This window comes from Lolium perenne, chromosome 3 (genome assembly GCF_019359855.2).
Source record: "Lolium perenne isolate Kyuss_39 chromosome 3, Kyuss_2.0, whole genome shotgun sequence".
In the NCBI taxonomy this organism is placed as follows: Eukaryota; Viridiplantae; Streptophyta; class Magnoliopsida; order Poales; family Poaceae; genus Lolium; species Lolium perenne.
Window position 1 is genome coordinate 5,529,042 of NC_067246.2, and position 24,434 is coordinate 5,553,475.

General features: G+C 43.8%; 4 protein-coding genes and 1 long non-coding RNA gene across 7 annotated transcripts; 1 reads left to right on the forward strand and 4 right to left on the reverse strand.

Moving 5' to 3' along the window:
• Positions 1-10,644: 10,644 nt before the first annotated feature.
• Positions 10,645-11,952, reverse strand: LOC127325538 (BTB/POZ and MATH domain-containing protein 1-like). Its single transcript, XM_051352330.1, has one exon. It carries the CDS (start codon positions 11,876-11,878, stop codon positions 10,778-10,780), a length of 1,101 nt encoding a protein of 366 aa, XP_051208290.1. The 5' UTR covers positions 11,879-11,952; the 3' UTR covers positions 10,645-10,777.
• An 815-nt stretch (positions 11,953-12,767) lies between these two features.
• On the reverse strand, positions 12,768-16,684 carry LOC127325525 (uncharacterized). 2 transcript variants are annotated; one of them, XR_007867208.2, is made up of 3 exons: positions 15,257-16,684; positions 13,569-13,619; positions 12,768-13,065 (listed from the first exon to the last, which is right to left on the reverse strand). XR_007867208.2 is itself a non-coding variant. In XM_051352320.2 (2 exons), the coding sequence occupies exon 1, from the start codon at positions 16,588-16,590 to the stop codon at positions 15,268-15,270; it is 1,323 nt and encodes a 440-aa protein (XP_051208280.1). In that variant the 5' UTR covers positions 16,591-16,684; the 3' UTR covers positions 12,768-13,065; positions 15,257-15,267. The 2 variants fall into 2 exon arrangements, 1 of the variants encoding a protein (XP_051208280.1); XM_051352320.2 differs by lacking the exon at positions 13,569-13,619.
• A 1,102-nt stretch (positions 16,685-17,786) lies between these two features.
• On the reverse strand, positions 17,787-19,281 carry LOC139838353 (uncharacterized). The gene is made up of 4 exons (XR_011754489.1): positions 19,171-19,281; positions 18,773-19,021; positions 18,167-18,703; positions 17,787-17,918 (listed from the first exon to the last, which is right to left on the reverse strand). It is a non-coding gene; the product is annotated as an uncharacterized lncRNA (long non-coding RNA).
• On the forward strand, positions 17,914-20,178 carry LOC127325641 (uncharacterized). 2 transcript variants are annotated; one of them, XM_051352449.2, is made up of 4 exons: positions 17,914-17,998; positions 18,230-18,625; positions 18,752-19,378; positions 19,472-20,178. In XM_051352449.2, the coding sequence occupies exons 1-4, from the start codon at positions 17,929-17,931 to the stop codon at positions 19,501-19,503; spliced, it is 1,125 nt and encodes a 374-aa protein (XP_051208409.1). In that variant the 5' UTR covers positions 17,914-17,928; the 3' UTR covers positions 19,504-20,178. The 2 variants fall into 2 exon arrangements, with proteins under 2 accessions (XP_051208409.1, XP_051208406.1); XM_051352446.2 differs by lacking the exon at positions 19,472-20,178 and having other exon boundaries at positions 18,752-19,465.
• On the reverse strand, positions 19,968-23,059 carry LOC127325642 (uncharacterized). The gene is made up of 8 exons (XM_051352450.2): positions 22,895-23,059; positions 22,037-22,098; positions 21,561-21,704; positions 20,903-20,976; positions 20,729-20,783; positions 20,587-20,649; positions 20,365-20,492; positions 19,968-20,273 (listed from the first exon to the last, which is right to left on the reverse strand). Exons 1-8 carry the CDS (start codon positions 22,944-22,946, stop codon positions 20,195-20,197), a joined length of 657 nt encoding a protein of 218 aa, XP_051208410.1. The 5' UTR covers positions 22,947-23,059; the 3' UTR covers positions 19,968-20,194.
• Positions 23,060-24,434: the final 1,375 nt, after the last annotated feature.

Sequence of the window (24,434 nt, forward strand, 5' to 3'; positions counted from 1 at the left end):
GCAGGATCCCACAATGAGAGTTTAGAGTTCACTAAAACTTGTTCAAGACGATTACGAACGTGGCAATAGTTATCATTCAAGCGAGATGTACTTATCTCTAGATTATTTAATCTACTATATATGCTAGTGAGGACTGAATCAAAGTTATTAGCTGAATCATGTGATGCAACCAACTTCTTTATGGCATTAAAAGCTTGATCCCCATTGCAATGAAGGAAATCTCCTCCCACCAAAGTATCCAAAGCATATCTATAGCGAACCATAAGACCAAAATAAAAATTACTAAGGAGCAAACTTAGAGTCATTTGAGGTTCGGTTTACGATAAGAAGAAAAAATTCTAGACCAAGCATCCTTAAAACTCTCCTCATCCCCTTGTTTAAAAGTGAAGACTAATTCTTCAGGTGAAGAAGTAACAGGTTCAGAGCTAGACATGGTAACAAAAGTAACTAATTTTTTTTGTATTTTTAATATAGAGTGCAAGACAATAAAGCAAACTAGATAATTAAATGCAAGTAAACTAATTTTTTTGTATTTTCGATATAGCAAACAAGATAACAAATAAAGTAAAACTAGCAACTAATTTTTTTTGTATTTTGATTTAGTGCAGCAAACAAAGTAGTAAATAAAATAAAGCAAGACAAAAACAAAGTAAAGAGATTGAGAAGTGGAGACTCCCCTTGCAGCGTGTCTTGATCTCCCCGGCAACGGCGCCAGAAAAAGAGCTGTTGCCGTGGGAGGCAATTCTCTGTGGTGTAGCTTTTCTTCGATTCCCGGCAACAGCGCGCCGAGAAAAAGAGCTTAATGGCGTGTATTTCACACGTTCGTTGGGCAACCCCAAGAGGAAGGTATGATGCGCACGCAGCAAGTTTTCCCTCGAGAAAAGAAACCAAGGTTTATCGAACCAGGAGGAGCCAAGAAGCACGTTGAAGGTTGATGGCGGCGAGATGTAGTGCGGCGCAACACCAGGGATGCAGCGCCAACGTGGAACCTGCACAACACAACCAAAGTACTTTGCCCCAACGAAACAGTGAGGTTGTCAATCTCACCGGCTTGCTGTAACAAAGAGTTAACCGTATTGTGTGGAAGATGATTGTTTGCAGAAAATAGTAGAACAAGTATTGCAGTAGATTGTATTTCAGTAAAGAGAATTGGACCGGGGTCCACAGTTCACTAGAGGTGTCTCTCCCATAAGACGAACAGCATGTTGGGTGAACAAATTACAGTTGGGCAATTGACAAATAAAGAGAGCATGACAATGCACATACATATCATGATGAGTATAGTGAGATTTAATTGGGCATTACGACAAAGTACATAGACCGCCATCCAACTGCATCTATGCCTAAAAAGTCCACCTTCAGGTTATCATCCGAACCCCTTCAGGTATTAAGTTGCAAAGCAACAGAGACAATTGCATTAAGTATGGTGCGTAATGTAATCAACAACTACATCCTTAGACATAGCATCAATGTTTTATCCCTAGTGGCAACAGCACAACACAACCTTAGAACTTTACATCCTTGTCCCGGTGTCAATGCAGGCATGAACCCACTACTCGAGCATAAGTACTCCCTCTTGGAGTTACAAGCATCTACTTGGCCAGAGCATCTACTAGTAACGGAGAGCATGCAAGATCATAAACAACACATAAGCATAACTTTGATAATCAACATAACAAGTATTCTCTATTCATCGGATCCCAACAAACGCAACATATAGAATTACAGATAGATGATCTTGATCATGTTAGGCAGCTCACAAGATCCGACAATGATAGCACAATGGGGAGAAGACAACCATCTAGCTACTGCTATGGACCCATAGTCCAGGGGTAGACTACTCACACATCACACCGGAGGCGACCATGGCGGCGTAGAGTCCTCCGGGAGATGATTCCCCTCTCCGGCAGGGTGCCGGAGGCGATCTCCTGGATCCCCCGAGATGGGATCGGCGGCGGCGGCGTCTCTGGAAGGTTTTCCGTATCGTGGTTCTCGATGCGGGGTTTCGTCACGGAGGCTATTTGTAGGCGGAAGGGCGAGTCGGGGCCGGACGAGGGGCCACACCATAGGGCGGCGCGGGCCCCACAGGCCGCGCCGCCACGTGGTGTCGCCACCTCGTGGCCCCACTTCGTGTGTTCTTCGGTCTTCGGAAGCTCCGTGGAAAAATAGGCCCACGGGCTTTGATTTCGTCCAATTCCGAGAATATTTCCTTACTAGGATTTCTGAAACCAAAAACAGCAGAAAAACAGAATCGGCACTTCGGCATCTTGTTAATAGGTTAGTTCCAGAAAATGCACGAATATGACATAAAGTGTGCATAAAACATGTAGATAACATCAATAATGTGGCATGGAACATAAGAAATTATCGATACGTCGGAGACGTATCAAAAGCTCGCATTGGATTTCTCGCTTTTGATTATTCTCAACTTAGACATCCATACCGGGACAACATAGACAACAGATAATGGACTCCTCTTTAATGCATAAGCATTCAACAACAGATAATATTCTCATAAGAGATTGTGGTTTGTTGTCCAAACTGAAACTTCCACCATGGATCATGGCTTTAGTTAGCGGCCCAATGTTCTTCTCTAACAATATGTATACTCAAACCATTTGATCATGATAAATCACCCTTACTTCAGACAAGACGAACATGCATAGCAACTCACATGATATTCAACAAATAAATAGTTGATGGTGTCCCCAGGAACATGGTTATCGCTCAACAAGCAACTTATAAGAGATAAGATGCATAAGTACATATTCAATACCACAATAGTTTTTAGGCTATTTGTCCCATGAGCTATATATTGCAAAGATAAAGAATAGAAATTTTAAAGGTAGCACTCAAGCAATTTACTTTGGAATGGCGGAGAAATACTATGTAGTAGGTAGGTATGGTGGACACAAGTGGCATAGTGTTTGGCTCAAGGATTTTGGATGCATGAGAAGTATTCCCTCTCGATACAAGGTTTAGGCTAGCAAGGTTGTTTAAAGCAAACACAAGTATGAACCGGTACAGCAAAACTCACATAAAAGACATATTGAAAGCATTATAAGACTCTATACCGTCTTCATTATTGTACCTTTTATCATCATATCGAAGCCGATCGCTTGAACCGGCCCCTCTTTGTCCTTGCCACCAGAGTGACTGCTCTCTTCTTTGTCTTTACCATGGCGGTATACAGAAGCTGAACTGAAGACCGACTTGGTGAAAATCCGCGTCTTGAACACGCAGCGGGTAGATCCTGTGCAATTGTACTAGAGTCGATGGGCATTTGTGCATCGGCTTTGTTTCTTAGCTCGAAAGTCGATGGCCGCGCATCGGCTGTCTACCAGGAGAATTTTTTTTTACTGGCCGATTTTTCTATCGGCCCCCAATATTTCACTGCACATGTATCGTACATGTTCATCTGATTAGGTGCCCCCCGAGCCGAATCTGTCAGGTAACTGCGGATATCGGCTCTGTAGTTAGCCAAGGCACTGTATTTGAACGTCGGCTCCGTTAGGACTAATGTTGACTCTCATCAGCCGACGTAAAACCGCTGCTCGTTAGATCGACATTGAACACATGCAGAACGTATGGTGAGGATAATTTTGGCCGATTGCTGGAGTCCCACCGGGCGTGCCAGAATGTGTTGACGTCAGAAACCCACCGGCGGGCAGCGACGGGCAACACCGTAGAGCCGGGAACAACCTAGGGCTGCGGCTGGCCGAGGTCCCTCCGAGCGACGGCCCGCAAAGCCTTCTGGTCACACGTCCGATGCTGATGCAAGGGCGTGCCACCTGACCTATACCTGGTCAGGAAGGTGATGGAGATGCCTCGCTTAGTTTCCTGCATGGCATACACGTAAACATTAAATACGAGCCTCGATCGGCTCTCAGGTTATCCTGTGAATCGGCTCAGGGAGCCGATCCACCCATGATTCGTACGAGGTGCACGAATATATGGTGGTCCTGCTTGATCAAGATAAAGCTAATGAGATCTACGACGATTCAGGGTTTTCACCGCATAATCGGATCATCCTACTCAGGATTGGGCCTCGCGGCCACGCACGGTGATCGTAAGCCGATCCTAGACAAGGCCTAAAAACCAACACGAGGTTGATCCCCGGAACATCCTGTCTAGGACTAGCAAACGACACCCTACGTGCCGCTGGATCCTCCAGCCCCTTGTAAGGCCTAACTATTGCAGATATTAAACTAATCCTTGGTGAACAAGGAGCAACCGTAACGGATCAGATCTACTAAATAATGATCAAGCGGGGTGCCGCCCCTACACCTAAGATAGGTGTAAGGGCGGCTAGACATGCAAGGGTTGCACTACGATAGCATGTTACACGAAGAACTATGCTAACCCTAACACATCTATGATAACTACGTTGCTCGCCATCAACAAGGCTTCAGTACGAGCAACGCATGAACAACGTGGAGCTTGTGCTGCCTAGATCGCAAGATGCGATCTAGGCAGCATGTTGCTTACCGGTAGAAACCCTCGAGACGAAGGAGTTGGCGATGCGCCGAGATTGATTTGTTGGTTGAACGTTGGTTGTTGTCTATTTCATAAACCCTAGATACATATTTATAGTCCGTAGACTTTCTAACGTGGGAATAATCCCAACCGTGCACGAGCCAAAATCTATCTAACCGATAGGTATCCTACTATATTTACAGATACACGGGCAAACTAGCCCAAACTTTGTATACAAGGCCGATTCATGTATTTCTTCCAAGTTATACTCTTCAAGCCCATCTTAATCGCGGCCCACCTCTGATCCGGTCAAATTCTGGTGATAACAATAGTTTGCCTCGGAGAGTACGCTACATGTAATATATAGTATGCCTCGGAGAGTACCACTATGCATGAGATCGATCTTCATGCAGGTACTACTTAATTTGCTATCTTATGCAATTACATGTGTTATATATATGCACCAAGTTGATATGCATCACCTTGATCTTCATGTACTACCTAAACCCAAACGCGTTTCTGGCACATCGACGCGATCCTCGTACGATGAAACGGTCCGATACCCCTAAACCCCTCCTAAACCCTAGACCCTGAATTCTCTGCCGCGACAGAGATTTATGCATTTTCTCTGCCGCTGTAGGCAACCTTTGGTACCGGTTCGTTTTACAAACCGGTACCAAAAGACTCTAGCCACGCGGTCTCCTCTGTGTCCACGTGGAGGTCCCTTTAATACCGGTTCATAAGGAACTGGTACCAAAGGGGGGGGGGTCTTTTGTCCCGATTCATTTGTACCAGTTGCCTAACCGGTACGAAAGGCCCTCTGGAACCGATATTGATGGCCATTTTTCTACTAGTGGCCGTTGTTATTACCAGTGCCCAGTGGCTGAGCTGCCACATCACTGATATGGTGTTCCCTATATAAGCAGTTTCCTACTAATGTAATCTCACGAACATTTCTTCCCAAATCGTTCTAATGAGGCCTTCTTCTTTGACAATAAGAGAGAAATATGTAGGGTGGCAACGGTGATGTGATTCCGAAAGTGACATATGTATTGGATAATACACAAGTTCTTTTGGCATAATACTTTAAAAAAACTATCCCCATTGTTGAGAAACAAACCCTCAACTTTTCTTCTTGAAACATCCATCATGGACAGCCTCACTTGGCGTTGCCACTACCACTACAGATATGTCCGAGAGGATGGTCGACACTACCATCCCTTCCTCCCATGTCCCCCTCACCTCGTCCCGTTTGAAAGCTCCAAATCTTAATCATATGAATATAATCGGAACCGCAAACGTAGTTCGAGCAACATTTAGCTCATTTTGTAAAAAATATATCAAAAGATGATATTTTGAAGTTTCCAAAAAATCTGAAAAAAACTAGATGGAGAAAATTTTGTGTTCTACCAACGTGCAAAATTGCAACTCCAAATACCATATATTTGAGGTATAACTTATGAAGTATTTTTTGACTTGCTAAAGCGACGGGATTTAAGAAAACCTTAGCGAACCATACTTGGAAAGCTGTATTATGAAGATTGTATGACTTATGAAGCACTATGATAAAAATGACAGACCAAATTTTATTAAATACGTAACACACCAAACAGACCTAATAATACGATTATGAAGCCAAATATGCTCTCAAAAGAAGAGAAAGGAGAAATTGAGCCATCTTGGTATTCATCTAATTCTTGTGATTTATGCGCTTTACAAGACTTGGAGATACCGGGCTTGGAGAAATTCACCGCCGTGCGCCAAGACCACCTTCGTCTCCATCGACTTTTAGAATCTCATCTAGAAGGTTCACCCTTCTGCCTTTGGGTGTGGTTAATGATAATGGAACTGCGTGTTTTTTTGCATTTTGTAGGATCAATTTGCCACCTATGTACATCTTTTGGATTCGTTGCAGTTTAGCTTAGAGAAAATGTTGTAGACCAACACTCAAGTTTCATTTATATCAGTAGCTCCATATGTGCTAGACACCGGTAGCGATTTTTTGTGTGTAGTTTGTTGATTATTAGGAATAGGACAGTGTTGCATCTTGCACATATTAGGCATAGGACAGTGCAGAATTGGTGGCCCCTTTAATACCGGTTCCAAAGGGGGGATTTTGTCCCGATTCATTTGTACCGGTTGCCTAACCGGTACGAAAGGCCATCTGGAACCGGTATTGATTGCCGTTTTTCTACTAGTGGCCGTTGTTATTACCAGTGGCATGTGGCTGAGCTACCGCGTCACTGATATGGTGTTCCCTATATAAGCAATTTCCTACTAGTGTAATCTCATGAATATTTCTTCCCAAATCCTTCTAATGAGGCCTTCGTCTTTGAGGACACCAGCACCTTCATCTATTGCTTTTCGTACTGGAGATGGTGATTTCCCCAATTGAGCATCCAAAAAATAGCATCTCGGAAGTAAATTTCCTTAAGCGATCTGGCACTTAAGTACTCTAGATCGTGCACTATATGTTATGCTTGTCGAGTTAGTATTGCAAGGTTAAAATGCTCCATACCTATGAATCGCAAACTACCTTTATACTTTGGTTGAATCATAACATCCCACGAGTCCCAAGTTGGCTTCCATTTATTGATGTGGATGTTTGCGTATCTCACAAGGTGTAGCATGGCGATGTTGGAGACCTTGACCTCCTTGATACCAAAGCTTCAGTCATACACCAAAGCGTGAAGTAGGATTGCGCTGGTCGGGGTCAATGCTAGCGGCCTGGTACACAACGAGGTGGGAGACGGCAATAAGGGAGAGAAATATGTAGGGTGTCAATGGGGATGAGATTCAGAAAGTGATATGTGTATTGGATAATACAAAAGTTCTTTTGGCATAATACTCTAAACAAAACTGTCCCCATGCATTGTTGAGAAACAAACCCTCAACTTTTCTTCTTGAAACATCCATCATGGACAACCTCACTTGGCGTTGCCGCTACCACTACAGATATGTCTGAGAGGATGGTCGACACTACCATCCCTTCCTCCCATGTCCCCCTCGCCTCGCCCCGTTTGAAAGCTCCAAATCTTAATCATATGAATATAATCGGAACCACAAACGTAGCTCGAGCAACATTTAGCTCATTTTGTAAAAAAAAATCAAAATATGATATTTTGAAGTTTCAAAGAAATCTGAAAAAAATCTAGATGGAGACAATCTTGTGTTCTACCAACGCGCAAAATTGCAACTCCAAATACCATATATTTGAGGTTGTACAAAAATTAAAAATTCTGATATCTATAATAATGAAAAGTGCATACTCTCACAGTCTCAAAATTTGACAGATTTTGTCATTTTCTTGCATCCTCGAATAAATGATATCTCAAGTTTAAATTTTACATATTGATAGAACTCAGGATTGCCTACATCTAAAAAAACAACTTCAAATTTGTTGACACTTTCGAATGCCATTTTTAAATTTTTCAAAGAAAAGAGCTACCAACAAAAATCCACACTCGATTATAATCTACAAAATACTCACTCCTTTCTAAAACATATTGCCTATAATTTTTTGTTGAGGTTAAGCTCACAATTTTTTTTGAGAAAGTATATAAAAATAACATCTAAAATATCAAATCATTATTATAATAACGGTCATGAAATATAAACTACTCCCTCAGTCTCATAAAATATGTCTTAGATTTGTCTAATTTTAATATATCTAGTAGAGGGATTATATTATATGCATTTAGAGGACCCGTTTGTATATTACTTGCAGATTTAGAGGGTTTAGATGGAGTATATTATATGAATTTCATATTATAGATGTTATTTTTTTGTTTACAAATTTTAGTTTTGATAAAAAAATACGCAACCTACTTTAGAAGGAGGAATTATTTATGAGGACCCGTCTGTATCTCAATCGATAAAGAGTTTTATTGACTCTATTCTAAATGAAAAAGATCTACAACAAAAAAATCTTAGCGAACCAGACTTGCAAAGCTGTATTGCAAAGATTAATATAACTTATGAAGTATTTTTTGACTTGCTCATGCGACCAGATTTAAGAAAATCTTAGCGAACCAGACTTGAAAAGCTGTATTATGAAGATTGTATGACTTATGAAGCACCATGATAAAAATGACCAAAATGCATGTTCTCAAATACGTATCAGCAAAAAGACCTAATAATACCATTATGATACCAAATGCATGTTCTTTGCAGTAGACTTCACCAACATGAAACTAGTAGAGAACATGTCACAAATATGAGCACATGGTATGACTTGCGTACGAGGTTGAAGAACAATCAAACAATTGATAAAGTTGCTCAGCGAGAACTTGAAAAGGAAAGGGATCATTGGAGAAGTTTTGTACAGGATTCTCTTGATTGTACAATTTTTTGGAGAACATAACATAGCATTTCGTTGCACTAATTGTAAGTTGTACCAAGACAGCAATGGCAATTTATTGGGACTAGTTCAAATGTTGGTTAAATTTGACCCGGTTATAAAAGAGAATGTTGACCGAATTACCAATGATCAAACTCGTGATCACTATCTTGGTCCTTCCATCCAGAATGAGTTGATAACTTTGCTAGCTACTGCAATCAGGTCTGAAATCATTGAAAAGGTAAAAAAACAAAGTACTTCTCAGCTGTACTCCTGATGTAAGCCACCAAGAACAGATGTCTTTGATAATAAGGTATGTTGATGCATTTTCTGGTTCCGTTTGCATCGAGGAATCTTTCTTAGGTTTTTTGAGTGTGAATGATACCTCTGGCCAAGGACTGTTTGATGTTTTACAAGATGAACTGAAGAGTCTTGAACTTGATATAAACAATGTGAGAGGACAAGGATATGATAATGGATCAAATATGAAAGGGAAACATCAAGGGGTACAAAGGAAACTTTTGAATGTAAACCCAAGAGCTTTTTATTCAGCTTATTGTTGTCATAGCCTGAATTTGACACTATGTGATATGGAAAATTCATGTCGTAATGCAACCAGATTTTTTGGAATTATCCAGCGCATCTATACAACATTTGCTAATTCTACAAAGAGGTGGAAAATTCTTAAAGATAATATAACCGGATTGACTCTCAAGTCATTGTCAGCTACTCGTTGGAAAAGTCGTGTTGAGAGTGTTAAGGCTATAAGGTTCCAAATGTCAGATATACGGGAGGCTTTGCTGCAAGTGGCTGAAAGTGATAAGGATCCACTTACAAGTAGTGTAGCTAAATCATTGGCAGAACATGAGCTTGGTGACTTTGAGTTTATCGTTTCTATAGTCATATGGTATGAGATATTACCTTATATTAATGTGGTAAGCAAGCAACTACAATCAAAAGATATGATTATTGATATTGCCATTGAGTATGTACAGGGGTTGATTTTTTTTCACTAAGTATAGAGATACTGGCTTTTCAAAGGCATTGGAAGCTGCTAAAAGAATTGCAATTGAGTTGGATATTAATCCAGGCTTTCGCACCAAGCGTAAAATTACAAGAAAAAGACAGTTTGATGAGGGACCGGCTGATGCACCTACTGAATCACATTCTGCAAAGGAGTCATTTAGGATTAATTATTTTTTGTGTATTGTTGATCAAGCTATTGCTTCACTTAAAACCAGATTTGAACAATACCAAGAATATGAAACACTTTTGGATTCTTGTTTACTTCTTATTGGTTGCGATCCTTGGATGATGAGAGTTTGAAGGTTCTTGTCTGAAACTTGAGGCTGCACTTAAACATGAAAAGGAAACCGAAACGCTTATGGATATTGATGGAGAAGAATTGTGGAGGCAGTTAATTCTGATCCGGGAGTTACTTGAGAAATCTATGGGTCCTCTTGATATTGTGATGTTTTTGGAGAAGCGTCTGTTTTATCCTTTTGCTAATGTCGCATACATCATTTTGTTAACCGTTCCTGTTACTGTTGCATCTGCGGAAAGTAACTTTTCTAAACTCAAGTTGCTGAAATCCTACATGCGTTCTACTATGACACAAGAAAGACTCAGTTTATTGGCGACTATAGCACTCGAGAGTGATATCTTGGAGAAGATCAATTATAAAAAGATGATCGAAGATTTTATTTCAAGAAATACAAGACGGATGATGCTTTTCGGTAGAACATGAGGTTGGTTTACTGCTTTTTTAGTGCTATAGTTCTCTGGCTTGATATATGTTTGAGCATTGTACGGAATAGTGCATATTAAAATTATATACTGAAGTGAACTTATAATTTTATTTCACTAGTTATTGAGTTTGAACAAAGAAAATTTTGGCCCCCATTTCCTGGAGACGGGGCTGCCAAATATGGTGCCTTAATTTAACTCTTCCAATCCATCCAGCTACGGCATGTGCATGACGGCGATCTCAACGATCTCCGCTGCAGCAGAGGGACATTCTCTCTTGAGCCGCTGAAAACCATGAGTGGCGACGAACGATCTCAGAGTACCAGCGCAAGACAAAAACGCCATGCACGCCTCCTTCAGCACGGGGCACGCATGCCGCTCCGCGAGCGCGAGCATGGCGCCGACGGAGCCCGAGTCGACGCGCGCGCACAGCGTCTCCCCGCACGCGAGCTTGAGCTTCTCCAGCCCGTACCTGTCCGCCGCCGCCAGCAGCCGCTCCGCCATCGTCGCCTCGACCTCGACATGCTCGTAGCAGTCGGACCGCAGCGCCTCCCTGTACATGAACTGGCGCATGGCCTGGAACACCTCCGCGTCCACGCCGTCGATGTGGAGTTCGCCGGAGGTGGCGTCCTGGAGTTCCGCCTTGAAGACGGGGGACAGCGCCTCTAGCACCCACCGGCGCGCGGAGAAGGACTCCCCGCCGGCGTGGACGACCACGTTGCTTAAATTCTTGCTCCGGATGGCCTCGGCAAAAAGCCCGCGCGTGTCAAAGCGAAGCGGCGCCACCTCGTCTGCGAGGGCGACCTCATCTGCGTGCATGCCCTGATCGACGGTGACGTCGCACAGGACGGTGAGGCAGTCGTCCACGAGGTGCTCTCCCTCGTGCAGCTCCTCGTTCCACACGAAGTCCTTCCAGCCGGCCTCCTGGCCCAAGTAGCGGAACTGGACGTCACCCTGGGAGGCCCGGGCACACGAGGTCGGCTTCCCGGCGGGGCCGAGCACGGTGAGCCCGAACCTCGCTGTGGCATCGCAGCCGGGGCTGCTGAGGAAGAGGGACGTGTAGCCGCGGTGCTCCTCGTCCCGGCCGTTCGGGTAGCACTCGATCCGCCAGTCGTGGCCGCCGACGCCGAACTCCGTCGAGGCGATCGCCGTGCCCATGGGCGCCGTCTTGCTCATCAGCTGCGTGTAGCCGTGGATGCGGAGCACGTGGGAGCCGGTGACGGCCTTCCTCGCGGCGACGGTGGACGCGGTGAGGTGCTGCCGGCCGGCGCCGCGCAGGGCGGACATCAGCGCCGACATCGGCATGATCGACGGCATGATGGAGCTGAAGTGTTTGTTGAGGCCTTGAGGGAGATGATGGCCGGCTTGCAGATCTATATATAGAATAGAGTCGGTGCTATATGTATGTATGGAAATGTGTATGACCGAAGGTGCATATATATGGAAAACCATTGAATACCGAATCATGATGCATCTCTTAGCTCTAAAGTCTAAACAAGGATTGCTTGGGCTACAATCCATGGAACGCAGCATTGGTGGTGATCGACGAATGTGGAGCCAGAATGATATCTGTCTTCGTCGGCTAATTATGGTGCAGCTTGCTATTTCCATAATGCGAATGCTCCTACCCGATGTGCATGTGTATTAGCAAGAGTGAACCAGACTCCAATTATCAGGCAAGCTGAGAATACTTCAGCAGAATCAAGTGTTCACATATGTATCATAATTATCATGCATGATCAATCATTACTGTATCATAATTTACTGAAGCTTGGAGCATAGATCCCAGTATGATTCTTATTGTCACCATCTTCGGGAACCTCACCATCTGTATCTATGGGTTCTCCTATCTTAATTTCTGAAGGCATGGTGGTTTCATGGTGCGGGCTAAGCCTACGAGTATGGTTTGATCTTGCGAATTGACCAAGATCCAAAGGGGAACATGGGAAGTGGAGAATGAACACGAAAAACATGATTAACACATGCACAAATAACCCAATATAATCCGGTTTGCTCTTAACGGTCTGAACCACCGTCCTAACAAAATGTCTCAAGGAAAACACACTAGGTAGAAGGTCCAAGAGAAATATTGGTATCCATAGAAGTGTGCAGCGGAAACGGAGTGGCGGCGGCGAGCACAACCGGGTCGGCCGGTAATCAGTGGCTACAGAAAAAATTGTAAACTAAATCAAAACACATAAAAGCATGGTTCAACCAAAACATTTACCCACAAAAGTTCACTAGTACAATTTTTTTTTACCCGGACTGGTACATAATAAAGTACTTGTATCTGCATATTGCAAGCAACATAATCCAGATAGTTGCATTGCACGTAATTTTCACAAATCAACTAAATAAATTAAATCTCCAATATCTGCATCCAGATTCTTTGTACCATGTTTCAACAAACAGGTTGGCCCTTCTTTGTCCTAGCCATGCACCTCAGATGGTTTACCCTGTTCAGTTTGTTTGATAGCTACTTTTCAGCTGGCTTTCGATTTTACCTGCATCAAAGAGAATATAGCTCATGTTTTGAATGAGAAAAAAATCTCTACAGCAAGAATTATTATTTTTATCCAAAAAGAACAAGTCCCATGTTTATCAGTAACTAGCACAAAAAAAAGAAACATAAATCAAGAATAAATTGTGCATGTTTGTTTTGGTCAAATATATTATTTTTGAAGTGAAAACCCAGAGGAACTTAGTTTCTGTCATAAACGCAACTCAATACCATGTCCAATAAGAATGCATTTGGGTGTGTGGTTGCCTGTCCCGTGGCATGCAAAAGTAGCCAGTGAGCCTGGCTCCTATGAAACGAGATTGAAATCCTTTTCTCCCGAGCCAGGCTCGTGAGATGCAGGGTATTAACATGCCAATGATGGTCTCAGCAACTAATTATCATGTTTTAAGGCATATTATTATGTTGCAAAAGTAGATTGAGAATTGATGACAAAAATAAGTATTGTATGGACGCTTCAAGAAAAATAAACATAATCTTAATTTTTACCTTTTTATTTTAATATAAGCTGTTTAGTATTGATTTCACATAATTCCAACACTGCAGGTAAAGAAAACTGAGAGTTAGCAAATGTAGCACCACCTGTAGCACTACAGAATTCCAACACCTTGGCGCTGGTGTCGTTGGGGAGGTCGGCGATGTAGCACCACCTATCAAGGAGGACCAAGCCTGAGGCGGCGGCGCCGGACTCGGGAAGAGAAGGTGGAACCCAGGAGGAAGCAGCCATGTCCGTCTAGGGCGAGCAAGCGGAGGAGGTGAACAGATCGTAGGAAAGGACCTAGGGTTCGCTTTTTTGGATCGTATTATCTCATTTATCAAACTTGGTACTACCTCCGTCTCAAGTGTCTTAATTTTATGGTTAAGTCCATATTAAAAAAATAAGATACATACTTTTAGACTGAGGGAGTATTTTATTTTCTCTCATTTTTTTAATTTCACTTGATTATGCAACATGCATGTTTCTAGATAGCTTTTCCACAATTATTGTGTTTCATTCTTAAAAATAAATATAGGGATTAAAGGTCGTTTGTAACATGGAAAATATCCAATGCATAAGTTGGAAATTTAATCATTCAAGTCCCGTACAATGTATTTACAAAATTGAAACAAAAAAAGAGAAATAAAAGGAAACGGGACATGGTGTTTTCGTCCATATGCATCCACTATAATAATGTAATTTAAATTTATTTTAAAATGTTAAAAAATTGGAATAAAAATCAAGGATGTACATCCAAACATTATATGTTCACACCCAAACTTTCGTGGTACAGATATATTTTGCAGCCTATGCAAAAAAAAGACAATAAAAAGCAATTTTGAAGCATCGAAATTTGTCTTTTTACACATGCCAGAAAAAAAGTCGCATTCCGACGAATTTTTGTGAACGAGCATAGAATATGTGAATATACATCAGGATATTTTTTCAAACATTTTAAATATATTTTTTGCGCACTGAATGCATCTATAACTACGAGCCAAAGTGGATAAAAAGAAATGATTGTTCTTTTAGAACACTATAAAGGAATTTTCAGCACTACTAGCTACTGGACCGGAAAGTCCATTTGGCTTCTAAGCTTTGGTGCTCCCTCGATATTATATAAAAAGTTATATTTCAATGGTCAAAAAAATTAAAACAAAATTCGAAAATGAGATAATGATGTATCTCATAAATTTGCTAACTCTCATTTTGAGATGATTTGTATGGACGCTTCAAGAAAAAATAAACATAATCTTAATGTTTACCTTCTTATTTCAATTAATATAAGCTGTTTAGTATTGATTTGACAGAATTCCTCCACAGTTAAAGAAAAGTGAGCTGTGGCCTTGTCTACTTCCGTAACAGTTTTGCTAACAATTCAAAGGATCACGCACAAACAACAAAATTTCAGCTGAACACATACTTAGTTTTGTTGGATTGACAGGATTTGTTTAATCAACTGATATACAACATCGATAACACTGGACAGAACAAGTCATATCAATAACCCTCCATTGGATCACACTGTCATCAAGCCATAGCTCCTGAATAAGCTGCACTAACTTGCTAAGCTCTAGATCCTACTGAAAGCAGAATGGTACCAACACAATGATTCACTAGTTATCATGGCAAGCATGACATTCATACATATAGTCGCACATAAAAACATAAAAGGAACATACCAGCATAGAGAAGTTACCTTAATATTGGTCAGGTACCCCTGCAGATCTCACTAGTAAAGCAGAGGTTGGTCAAGAAAAGGAGCTTCTGGACATCAATCTCAGCCAATCCTCGCAATGTTGCCTTCCTCACATCAATAGCAAACATCACTCGCAACTTGTCCATGGTTTGAGAAAGCAAGTAAACGACATCATCATCCATGCTTAGGATGGGGTATCCCACTGGAAGTTCCTGCAAGGTCTTGCTGCTCAGCATCGCCATGACATCCGAAAGACATGGATCCAAGCTGACGTCTTTAACGTCAACTACACATTCACGGTGCCAGCCCTCGGACGAACAACCAACCGGTATTGCCATGTTCCATATGGTGGACTTCCAGCCATGAGGGATGACCTGAGATATCCTAGTAGAGTTGGTACTGCGCACCCAGTCAGCGTAGGAAACAGGAGCGGTGGCGGCGTGGAGCTCTTGCGGTGGCCGGAATTCCAGCTCGACATACTTGATCATCGAGCCGTTGTTTCGGCTGATAGTTACGTCCCGCAGGAAGTTGGGCTCAGAATTTCTGAGGAGGCGATCCCAGTTAGCCCTTGCCGGCACCGGCAGCGGGACATCCTGGAGCAGCGGGCGTCTCTTGAGCACGTCGCAGAAGAAGATGCCGCGCCAGAGGTCCACCCAGGCGACGGTGCCATGCTCGCCACCAATCGTGATGGTCTTCCCCGTCATGTGATAGAGCTTGTGCCTGCCGACTGCTATAGGTAAAGGGATGAGCTTGTCCCTCTCGAACTCCTTGAGCGACAAGCGCCTGGTGATCCAGCGTTTGGAAATTGAGGAGGATCTGTAGAGGTGGAGGTCGAAGTCCCACCTGACGAGCACGCGGCCGTTGAAGATGGGGTAGCAACGACCGAGGGCAGCGATGGCGTACCAGGCGCCGTCTTGGCGGCTGATGAGGGCGGTCGCGGCGTCGTTGAGGCACCTGGGGTCCGGGCTGGGCAGCAGGTCTAGCCACTGGGCGCGCGGGCTGTAGACAAAGTAGTCCCAGTCCGATGCTCCGGTGGTGCTGTTGGGGTTGACGGGGACGCAGAGGAGGACGAGATCTGCGTCGGTGGCGACGATCTTGGGCCCTATTCTGCGGAAGTCCAGGCCAGGGCAGTGGACACAAAAGTGGGAGAGAAGTGGCGGGCGGGCGGCGCGGAAGGTCACCGTGATGGGCAAGCCGCTGTAGGTGGTGCTGTCGGCGGTGGTGTCGTTGGGGAGGTCGGCGATGTAGCACCACCTGTCGAGGAGGACCAAGCTTGAGGCGGCGGCGGCGGAGGACTCGGGAAGAGAAGGTGGAACCCAGGAGGAAACACCCATGTCCGGCAATGGCGAGGAGGTGAACAGATCAAAACAGAGGCGAGAGGATCAGATCGGATCGGACAGATGGATTAAAGGTCGTTTGTAACATGGATCGGATCGGATCGTACGTAAACCCTGTACATGCAGATGACCAAATTTTGACGACGGCTGTAGCCGGAAAACCATTGGGACACAGACGTATTTGCCGACGGCTATTTGTTTTCCCTCGGCATGGCGTCCCGGACCGGATCAAAGAAAAAACCGCTGCATAGAACAGGCTGTCGGCATGATGGCGTTTTCCAGCTGTGACGACTATGACTGACTCCAGTACTCCCTCCGTCCCAGTTCGCAAGGCAAAGTTCCAAAAAATATTTGTCCCAAAATGCCTCACCTCCTAGGCACATTTGCATTTAATGTGGCAGTAAAACTGATTCATTATTGCATGTAATGACTGATTCATTATCCCACCAATTAATGGGTAGAAAATAAAGTTCTTTTTAATTTCCCAATTAATTGCAGCGCCGATGTTAATGTTTTTACGTGGAAATTTAGAGCCAATGAGAATTCACCTTGGGTCAAGATATTTGAAAACTTTGCCTTGCGAACTGGGACAGAGGGAGTAGTTAAGATCTGAAGAACAACTATAATTTCTCTACTTGCGGCATAATACATCACCAACTTCCTTTTCTTTGCCTCCAAGGGAGGATGCGTACTTCAATTTTATAGAAGGCAGAGTTTAGTTACATAAACTGAAATCTGGTGCCAACAGATGTACACCCACACCATCGACCCTAGTACAAGCCGGCTTTGCTCCGATTCCATTGGTAGTCTTCGTTCATTCATCTGGTAGTATTAGGCTCCAAACAGAAGGCATATAACGCAATGAAGTATTAACCATCCTTTCACATGATTTCTTTTAGAGATGGCCCACCTTGTCAGTCATGGCATATTGGCATCTACCTCCAAGGAGGCTGTACTTCTCTATAGGTTAAATGCAGCCACCAGGTGCAAGGAGTGCAATGATCTTTTTTTTTTTTTTTTGCGGAAAGAATGCAATGATCTTATGAAACACATGCAAACAGTTTTGGAGGTCTCTTCTTCACAAAAGGCCTCTTGACCACCAAACACCACCCCAAAAATAGCACGGCAAGACGCAACCGCTCCCCTCCCAGAATCCACCCCTGTTGCCGCTATAACCCCGAAACAAAATTGGCAACCCTCAGCTTTACCAACTTTAGGATATAGGTCGAGCAGAACCAACCTTCCTGCCTTTTTTTTTCCTACCTGCGCAACATCCCGTGGTAAAGCAGGCTCCAGCTCCTGCCGGCGTTCAGCTTTTTTGTTTCCTGCAGAAACATGAACGAACTCAGAAAACTGAAGCGTGGGATCAGCACCAAGCGAAGCGACCCTGTCATCGTCCAACAAGGTACGAGATTTTCTTTGGTTTCAGAGGTGATCTTTCTTCGGAATTCCATCTTCCCCACACATACATTTCCGATTTCTCATGGTGATTTGACTAGTTGCATTGCATTGATACAAATTTCTTGTCATTCTCTTCCAAAAAGTACTTCTGCAATGATATTTTGGTGCTCACCTGTTGAGGGATGAAAAGCCTGTGTTGGTTAACCCAGGTGGCCATTTGGTTGCTTGCTTGCAGCCCAAATTCCCTTTGATGAGTGGGAGGAGCAACAACGGTATTGGCCTTCACCGCTGGTGCCGCTGGCGACCCCATCGCCACGGGCGCCTCTGGTGAGCCCTTCACTGAGGGCGCTGCAAGTGAGCCCTTCGCCGCGAGCGCCACCGGTGAGCCCCACGGGGTCACCGCGGACCCCAGGCGGGAGCCAGAAGAAGCCGGTGTTGGGCAAGGTGAAGAGCAAGGCTAAGAAGTGGATGCATCTGCTGCACCACAAGAAGAAGCTCCCCGCGCACGAGGAGATGATGATGTGGACGCCGCGTATCGGTCCTGGCTTGGACGATGGCTACAGTAGGGGGGAACTACACGATGCCGATGAGCACCTTGGGACACCAAGCACAGCTCTCCACCCAACTTCATGTATGTCTGTCTGAATTATCGCATGCCTTAACACCTCCCCTTCAATTCAGCCAAGACATCAATTCCAGCATAGTTCCACTGCGATGATTGAATCCCGATAAATGTTTATTTTCATGTGAACTGTAGTTGCTGAGTCGGCACACGAACCTGAGGTGTACATGGAAGTCCCATCAAGGCAGAACACACCAGCCCCGAGCCCCAACGCGCGCCAGGAACAGCCATTCTTCAAGGTCAGCAGCCGGTTCGAGTCAGAAATGAAGGAAGCCAACGAAATGCTGATGGAATCGAAGCAGCTCCGTGTCAGAACGTCCAAGCAGAAGACTGTGACGTTCGCACCGATACTAGAATATGGGCCAGAGATCGAAAACAAAGGCCGAAGCGTCGACAAAGAACTCCCTGAATCAACAACCGGAGTATTCAGAAAGTCATGCACTACAGTATACCAGGCTGGCCTAAAGATGGTTTCTAGAATCCAAGATACAATGGTAGCATACAACATCGACAGAAGTCGCGCGGTAGAGAAAATAGTATCAGTCAATAGATACCTTATGCTGAAGCTGGAGCCTGGAGAAGACGACGAAGCGCTTGCGGAAGGCATCACCGAGGCTGTCCTAAATCTGTTGGAAGCCTGGAGCGAGAATGTCGAAAGGCCTTTGATGCAGAGGTCAAAGGAGATCTCTTCCTGGTTCCTGCATGGAGGGAGAGAAGAATCACTTCCTGTCCCAGTGTCTACGCATCCTTGTGCAAACGAAGGTAATCTTCACCAGGTGTGCAAGGGTGGCTCCTGTCTGCACAACATTATTATTTGAACATTATATTAGCTAACAGGAAACTTATGACATGCAGATGCAGAAGAGTTCTATTCATTAGATAATTAACTACTAATTGGAGCAAATCAGAGTGACACGGCATTAGTAGAGTTTGTTCACCTTACAATATAGACCCTTGGAGGCAAAGACTAAGAGCGTGCCCCATGTATACTCTGTTCATAGAATTAACATTGTAGTGAAAACATCTTGTGTAATGTGTATTACAAGTGAAACCGAAAGGAAATTTCCACACCTTTGTACAAGAAAGTTTACAAGTAAACGACTGCGATCTTGATTGATGACCTCTTCAGACGAACCTCGGCACTATGGTTCCATCAGAGATTACATTTCTACATTTACAATAACTGAACCAAAAATACTCAACTCTACAGCTAACTTATGCAAAAAAAAAGGCACAAATCATGCCTTTAAATGAGCAACTGCCTCCATATTCATATCAAACTGAATTTCGATACAACCATATTATGGTCGACACAAAAGCAAATTACACAGGTCAACTTTACATAATGACAAAATTGATAACTCACTTTTAGAATATTGAGATTAGAAAAAGATAAGTTACATAATTGTTTGATCTCACAACATTCACTGGTACAGCCATACATACATGACATATCATCTCTTTTACTGGACCATTAGGGACTGGGTTTCACTACACACACGGTATATGTTCATATGGGCAAGTGCAGAAAGGCGCCAGTGTAAACCCTGCCACTTCAGATACTAGATTAATACATTGTCACTGCAGCTCATAAGAAGAAAAGGTAAACCCAGATTGTTTCTCATTGGTACACTTCAACTCAAGCTTCTGAAATGGACTGCACATAAAGAGAACAAAAGACAACTTCCTAATTAAAAAAAATCCATAGTAGATTCGCAATAAGTGAACCACAGCAAAATATTGATTACCTGCTGTTTGGGTCGTAATAAAAGCCACTGATGGATCCATCTTTACAAGAAAAGCAGACGTAGTAGAAACCCGCTATGGTCAACCCACAGTCCACTCCAACATTCACAAAGTACTGCTCTTTCCATCTCTACAGGTTACATTAGAAAATTGGAAGCTAATATCAGATAAGAATTTTAAGATGTGACACTTAGGCATAAGAACATATCAGGTTTGTGCAGTACCATAAATATATGAGGATAGTTGCTAAGGTCCATAGATTTGCCACCATCTGTCTCAATCTGACTCTGCAAGAGAAACATATATAAGAAATGTATTCTCTCGAATTCATGTTGACTGATTATACCAATTAAGGTAACTGGTTACCAGAAGAGGGGTAAATGATTCAAACTTGGACCAGTGCCTTACATCATCATCTGCTCTGCAAAACAGAGGCAAGAATTATGTTTCCAGGAGTAAGTTTGGAATGTTATCCTGAACCAGGACATATATGTGTGAAGAAAGGCAAATGATGGCATTAGCATAGAATCAAATACTCACGATGCTTCCCACTTGCCAGTGAAAAATGTATAGTTTTTAGCATCAACTATCTCCCCCTCCCAAAATGTCACCACCTATGGATAGAGAGAACCAATAAGGAAAGTTAAAGTGGATGAAATAAAGTAACAGAAAGGGATAATACATAAACTACAACGTTTTGAGAAAAAATAATGGATCACCTATAAACCCAAAACCTTCTGACAATTACGTAAATAATACCACTTTCTCCTTTTAAAAAACAATATTTCATTTCATGGCTGTTATATTCTTCTCACGAATTGCAATTTTGTATAGAAAACCTCAAAAATCCAGTCTGCCTCGGAGGATGCTCAGTTCTAGGTGCACTATCTGGCTTCTTAGGGGAAGGGCCAGGGGTCACTACCTCTCAGGTCCCATTTTCCGTTTCTAAGAGAAATAAGTCCACCTCTGCAGCAGTACATTTCTTTCTCTAGTTCATTTAAGAAAGTCTATGGTGACCCATAATTTATTTAGTACATCTAATAAATGCATGCTGGCTATGAAAATTAGATAGTGATAACAATACGTAAATGAATAGTGGATTTACAAAAACTAATCTTTATATAAATGTTTTTTCAAAGAAATGATGATAGCATATGAAGTAAGGGAGTTAAAGTGGAAGAAGAAACAGGTTTCTTACAGGTGTATCAGCTAAGGGGACATTAAGAGCTTCCATTGTTCCACATAAATACCCCTGTTCGAGATCACAGCCATGGATACGCACATTGACTTTCCATGCTTCATCTTTCTGCAGACTTGAAACATTCTGAGTTCCTGCAAAACACTGGACGAAATGTGCAAGGACATTTAGGCGAATCAACAGTATCATGAACACCACAGCTCATATTTGAGGATAGCAAAAAAGAAAACTGGAGCATCAACAGCACTTTCCCACTACTTCACAACATACGCAACAAAGGGCAATGTTTTCCGTTGCCCTGGAAACACAGGCAATATATATTTCACATTTCTGCTCTATGGGAGCACACGGTGTTCAACAAAAATCAGCAACATTGCATGATAACTTCTGTTTTGGACAAAGGCCTTTTGATAAGAAATCAAGCTTCAGTTGTTCCATCTTAATCGAAGTTTCAAATAATGGCACCAGAAACGTACTCTTCCAGCAGTTAAGAGTGAACAGCTAGGAGCAGAAGGCTGCGCAGCATTTGTATCTTGACCTGCAACGAGAATTTCAAATCAGTGTTATGCGAAAAGCTACCAAACTAGACAAGAGTCACAAGACCCATAAACTAAAGACAGGTAAGGCTGCAGAGCAACAAAAAAAAAACATTTATGTTGTCTGTAGGAGGAACCGAAATGCAATGGCAACGTTAATTATTCAAAGTTGATTTCAAACACCCGATGCAAAAGCGTGGACCAACTTGTTATTGCAAGAACAAGATATCAATTGTGTTTCCTTGTTCTTCTTTCCAAAGACGGCAACTTGACTATCAAATAATGCAGATTTTCACATGCTGAATACATTCGGGACCTCTCACACTGGAACAAACATTCACACTCGTGAATGATCAAACATTTGCGGCACCGGATTATCCAGGAGGCTTCCTTAAACAGTTGACACAGAATCAGAAAAAAAAAATGGAGGCTGAAACCAATCAGTTCCAGCCCAATACTCTCGGCTGGCACTCGAGCTAAAATTCAGCAGCACCATCTGAAATCTGAGCCCTCCAAATCACAACAACGCCCTGCAATGCACAAGCGGCCGAATTACAGCAGCCTGCTTAGGCAGTCAGGGGGGTGCAAATCCTAAATCAACACCGAATTGCTCACGCTCTCCAGTTCAACCTAAGACCAATCCAGAGAAAGCACGGGATGGGTCGATCCTACGCGGGTGCCAGACCAGGTTCGGGTCGGGTCGGGTCGGATCTAGAGCTGGGAATCGCACGACGAACAGAACGGGGATGGAGTGCGTCACAAAGAGAGGGGAGGCGAGGGCGAAGGGCGGGGCGGAACCTGACGAAGGCTGCGACGAAGGGGTGGCGGTGTCGACCACCCTCACCGGCATCTTCGGCGGCGGAAACGGCCGCAACGGCGGGTGAGGTCGCCGGCGACGAGGCTGGATGGATGTTTGGAGAAGAAGAGTCGTGGGTTGTGTCGTGTCGTGTCTGAACAATAGGGACTGTTTTGCTAAGAGTATTATGCAAAACAAACCTCGGTAAACTTATCTTTTTACAAAATGATCATTAAAAAAAATTGAGGATGTGGGGAGGGAATTGTCTCCCTTTATTAAATCATCTTTACTATTAAATTGGAGTTGATCGTTGACACTCTACGCGTTTGATGGTCGTCATTGAAAGCAACGAAACCGTCCAATATCCCACCATCGGGAACCACTGTCTGATCTATCCTACCGCGCAGAACCAGCTAAACGACCAAGACAGAACTTTTACCAAAAGTTTATTGTGATTTTTTTGTTCAAATAAGTTTTCCCCGCGTAGGATTTCCTCGTAGAAATGAAACGACACCGCCTCGTCGCCCATTGTCGTCCACGAGCCGCCACCACTCCACCCCTGCTTCCCGCCTGCCTGCTGGATCTCATGTTGAAGAGGCAAACGTCGGAGAGCAAGGGTGGATCGAGCAGGTTGAGTCAGTTCTGCTGCTCGCATCCTGACATGGGCATTACCCTTCGGCTAACCGGCATTGTCCTATCCTGTGCGGCCCAATTGGAGGCCCATGAAGATACCCGATAGCAAGGTGGGCCACTAGGACGGTGCGAGAGAAGATCCCTTGAAGAACAAGGCAAGAGGGAAGTCGAACAAAGAAAGATTAGATCTAGGCCCTTTGTAAACCTAGCCATACCCGAACAGATCTCTTGAGACCTGGCCTCCTATATAAAGGCCAGGAGAGGGGCTGTCGAGGGATACAATCAATCTTAGCAACTTTAGCTACCAGAAGTCTAGAGCTAGGTCGCCGTACCACTTAGCCTCTCGACGAGATCACAGCCGAAACCTTCGGCACCCCATTGTAACCCAATATTCTCATAATCAAGATCAGATAGGCAGGACGTAAGGTTTTTACCTCATCGAGGGCCCCGAACCTGGGTAAATCGCTCTCCCCGCTTGTCTGTTCACCGATGTCTCGTGTCAGCCTACATGATTCCATCAACCCTAAGCCCCAATCGGAGGGCATTGTCAAGGAGTACCCTCGACAATTAGCGCCGTCTGTGGGAAGTCTGTCGGCACAAGACCCGACATCGGCAGCTCCAGTCATGTCGTCGACAGCTTCGTCGACACCATCATCCCCATCATCACCATCATCGCCAAGATTAGGAAGCCCGATTCGATTCGGCTCCTACGAATTCACCCCGCACAGCGACTCCTCGCGCTCAACCTTTTCAGATCTACAAGGAAACATGGAGATGACGTTCGGCAGCATCCACTACAACGTCAATGCGGAAGGAGTCCTTCGACTGCTAGCTCCTCACGCCCCCAGGTTAGCCAGGAAATCACCACCACCGGCCGCAGGGCCAAGCCTGTCATCATCAGTCGACTTC